Source organism: Saccostrea cucullata, unplaced genomic scaffold (genome assembly GCF_032062105.1).
Source record: "Saccostrea cucullata isolate Sc308-1 unplaced genomic scaffold, CSIRO_AGI_Scuc_v1 ctg8420, whole genome shotgun sequence".
Taxonomy (NCBI): domain Eukaryota; kingdom Metazoa; phylum Mollusca; class Bivalvia; order Ostreida; family Ostreidae; genus Saccostrea; species Saccostrea cuccullata.
In genome coordinates, this window is record NW_026926828.1 from 17,495 (window position 1) to 22,034 (window position 4,540).

A 4,540-nucleotide genomic window follows, 5' to 3' on the forward strand; every position below is an offset into this window, starting at 1 on the left:
AAGAGAAAAAAGATAGAATTCTTCATTAGGCTGTTTTTATGCAAGACATTTGTAACCAGTATCCAAATGCAAGAATTATGTACATTAATAAGAAATTCTCTTTTCAACCTAAAAATCGTGACAGTGTGATACGACCTTAACGCTCTAGTAAAGACCACGAACCGTTAACAGGGAAAACATGAAATTAATGGAAACCCAAAAAGTAAGACCACTGAGAGGCTCTGATGTTAGGGCGGGGCTCTGTTGAACATATATATTTTGTATGTTTTAACGTTCCTCTCGAGGATTTTTCACTCATATGGAGACGCTACCATTTGCCGGTAGACATCTGCAATTTTTGTCCTGTACTCGGTACTCAGAACCATTGAGCAGTGATGGATGTTTTTGTGCCAGCACCACCTCTGACACGGCTACTCGGTTTATACGGTCTCATTCGAAAGACGGGTCCACAAGTCCCACAGTGGGATTCGAACCCGCGACGTAAAGATCAACTCCTTGCTCTGCGACACTGTAGCAGACGCTCTTACTACTGCGCCACGCAGATGACTTGAATATATATTGAAAATGCATTATTTCTTTAGATATCGTCTCATTTGTCCCTGAGTAAATCAAAAAATAAATAAATGCTTAGTTATGATTGTTTGTATGTTGTTTAACGTACGTCCCTCTAGAGAATTGTACACTCATATAGAGACGCCACCATTTTCAGGTGAGAGCTCCAAAGTTGTCCTATACTGTGCGCTCAGGGACATTGAGCAGGGATGGATCTTTTTCGTGCCAGCAAATACCGTAATACAGGACCTCGAATTTTTCGCGAAGGGTTTATTTACGTTTCATACAGGATTAAATTTCGTATAAATCTTTCCCCAAAGTACATCAGTTCATTTAGGACATACATTTGCAATCCAAGACATCATCGCACATGCAGCTTGAATGAAAATAAAGTCTTGTTTCCATGAAATTAAGACCCCATGGGGAAAATCCATTTTGAATATATACCGTTGTACAATATTCATTGTTGTTTCTTTTTTATTTCATTCACTGTTTCTAATAGTTCGGTGAAGAGTAATGGACGAGGCCTGGTAAATCGTTTCCCTGATCTTTGCTTGTTAAAATTTAATGTAGTTAAGGAATCCAGTAGGTATTGCTTTGATACATCAAGTTCAATTTGATAGTATTGGATTTTAGAGATATTAAAAACTAACATATCCATCTAACATCCCCAGGCTCATTAAAAGGGGAATAATTGATTGATTCGTGTTTTACGTTCCGTTTGAGAATTTTTCACTTACATGAAGCCATTACCAAATACCAGTTGTGAACTGCTTTACATTTCAGACCTTTACTCGTCAGTCACTCACGGTTTAGCAATGAGGGATCTCTATCGTCCCAACGCCTGTCAAGACACGAGGCCTCGGTTTTATACGTATTATCGCGGGAAAATCAGTTTCAATTCGAAGTGCCGAGCGCTTGGCAAAGGAGCAGTTTTTATTTTTTTTATATCATACGTCGTGGATTCGAGTCCTCGAGGGACGTGGAGACCGGTCCTTCGAATGAAACCGTATAAACCGAGGTCCCGTGTTGCAGTAGGTGCTGGCACGAAAAAAAGATCCCTCCCTGCTCAATGGTTCGAAGTACTGAGTTTTGGACAAAATTTGCAGCTCTACACCGGCAAATGGTGGCGTCTCAATATGAGTGTCAAATCGTCGAGAGGGACGTTAAAACATACAAACTATATATGTTCAACAGAGCCCCGCCCTAACACCAGAGCCCCTGATCTTACTTTTTGGGTTTCCATCAATTACATGTTTTCCCTGTTAACGGTTCGTGTTCTTTTCTAGATTATTATATCACACTGCCACGACTTTTAGGTTCAAAAGAGTTTGAATTACAAAATCGCAGTAAATTCGGCGTTCACCGTGGAGATAATCAAGATATCTTCCTAATTCATAGGCGTCGGCCCCGGGGGGGCACTTTTTTGCAAATATATATAATGATACATAATTTAGGCATTGAAAATTGGAGTTTACCTTTTTTTGGTGGTTTAGCCCCCCCCCCCCCCCCCCCCTTCCACTTTCTATTTGCTTCCGACGCCTATGTAATTTGTGTTTCATCGCAGGAAATCGCCAAACGCGGTGATTATTTTGAAGATATTCAAAACAATCGTGGACACTATAAGATTTTTAATCGAAGACTACTTGTCTTTTATTAATTATGTACAATAAATCAAAGTGATGTTGGCTTCTATAAGGGCCCTTTCACAATTGGCGCACGAGCAGAAGGACAAAATATTCGTGCGACCGAAAAACGTTGATTTGGATCGTAAACTGTTGCTGAAATAATCGCATATGGAAACGTATTCGTACGAAATTCGCACGATCTAAAGCGACCGTTGTGCATTGAATCTTACGATATATCTTGCATCTATGTGCGACTGTTGTACAATGAAAGCGAGTGTTGTAAGATAATGCGAAAGGATCGCGCGAGTGATCAGGTGATCGGACGATTAAACGTGCACCAATGCGATTGGACGTAAGTCGCTCGTGCAATCATGCGTTTCATGGTGCGAATGATCGTGCTAGTGAGAAGGGGAATATATATATACATGTATACTATCCGTTTCCGACCCTCGTCAGTCGAATGCGAGAGATGCCTCCCAAAAAGATGACAAAAGCTACAGGTAAAGCCAAGGTAAACCGTAGAAAGAAGACCCAGGAGGAGGAGGAGGAGGCCCAGGACCTGCCGCAGCAACTGAGTCCTGTTCATAATCCGCCTGAACTTGTCGACGAGGGGGAAGGGCCACCAGATCAGCCAGTTAAGCCTTTAGAACCGGATGGGTACAGTGAGGATAAGGACGAGGAAGATCCTAGCAAACAGAAATCCCTGGACCTGACCCTAGAGCAGGAACAAGAGCTGACAGACTTTTACTAAGAAAACCCCTGCTTCTATGATAAAAGTCGTAGTGACTTTAAAACTCCAAGAAAAAAGATCGCCTGATTCAGCAAAAGGCAGCAGCTATGAATTTGACTGGTGGTTATATCCAAATAATGTTATTGAACATTTTAATTAATTTATTTTGATATATTTTATTGTTAAATATTTTAAATTCTTAATGTTAACCAATATAGGCATTTGTGTCTTCTCAGTAGCACACATCCGGCCCTGGTATAGATCCCAGCGGACCATCCTGGGCAAGGTCCAGAAAAAGAAGAGTGGCCAGAAAAGATGCAACCTCACAGCCAGGCAGAAGTGGGTGAAAAGAAACTTAGGCTTCATGAGAAGGCACATTATGCACAGGGATCCCAGCTCGTACAATTACCAGCTGATGAAGAGGACGAGGATAGTGAGCCCTCCTCCTCGGTTACACAGGCACCCACCAGGAAGAAGCTGAGAAAGAAGGACTTGGATATAGCAAACATTGACCTGCTGGAGAAGACTGACAGGCAGACGGTTGACCTGACTGCAAAGGTCGACGTAACAATGATTCACAGCAGTGACGAGAAGCAGGCCAGGGTGAACTGGATGTTGCAAGCCCTCCGACCCCATCCTCGACATCTCTGGCGGGACTTCACGAAAGAGGCGTACGCCCTCGTCAGCAAGTACCAGGACAGGGCGGAGAATGAGCAGCAGGAGCACTTTGAAGTGCTGCCCCTGCAACAACCACACAGACCAGCGACCCCCCCAGATGGTTCCGGTCAGACCAGCGTCAGTGCCCGTCCTTTGGCCTAAAGACCTCACACAGAAGCAGCCCCAGCCCAAGATGTACAACCAGATGTATCCCCAGTCTTCAGATGTTTTGGCCGCCGCCGCCCGTACCTTGAATGAGTGAAGTCTAAGTAGCAGCAGCTTTTTTCTGAGCCTTGAATATCAACGTCGGCCCAGATAAACTTGTAATCGGCGTCGACTAAGTCCAGGAGGAGGATGCTGAGAAACCCTTTGTAGTTGTAGTAGAGTGACTGACGTGGGTTCCTTATGGCAACATGTTTTCCGTCCAGGGCTCCGCATGTGTGGTGGAAATTCCATCTTTCACCATATTTCTGTGCCACTTCTCGCCACTCATCTTGATTAGTTGGAAAGGCAAACTCGTCGTCTTCATACTCATCAATAATGGCCTGGCACACCTCTGGGATGAACAATGATATGGTGTCGTGGGCCACACGGAAGGAATACTGGAGGTTCTTGTAGTTGTTTCCTGTCACTATATACCTGATGGTAATAGCCAGCTTTAGCCCAGGTTCTAGTGGCCGTCTGTAACGTTCACTTTTCTGGATTCTTGGAGTAATGCGCTGCAGTAGCTCGTAAAATATGACTGGTGGCATTCTCATGCAGTTCAAAAAGTCCCCCTGTCATTCTCTCTCTATCTCCGTCATCAATGTTTCATATTGGTCAAATTACATGCGCCTCTCAATCCATGGCTTGACCTACCAACGTCTTCCATGTCTTTCATGTCTTTGTCGACGACGACTAAGTAATGCCCGCACGACCATATGTCTATGCTGGAGTATTCGGAGATTCAGTATACCAAGCAGACGGCGAGGAG

At 43.8% G+C, this 4,540-nt stretch overlaps 1 protein-coding gene across 1 annotated transcript; it reads right to left on the reverse strand.

Annotated features, from left to right (window-relative positions):
• Window positions 1-3,734: 3,734 nt before the first annotated feature.
• LOC134272736 (uncharacterized) lies at window positions 3,735-4,319 on the reverse strand. The gene has a single exon (XM_062754927.1). The coding sequence runs from the start codon at window positions 4,317-4,319 to the stop codon at window positions 3,735-3,737; it is 585 nt and encodes a 194-aa protein (XP_062610911.1).
• Window positions 4,320-4,540: the final 221 nt, after the last annotated feature.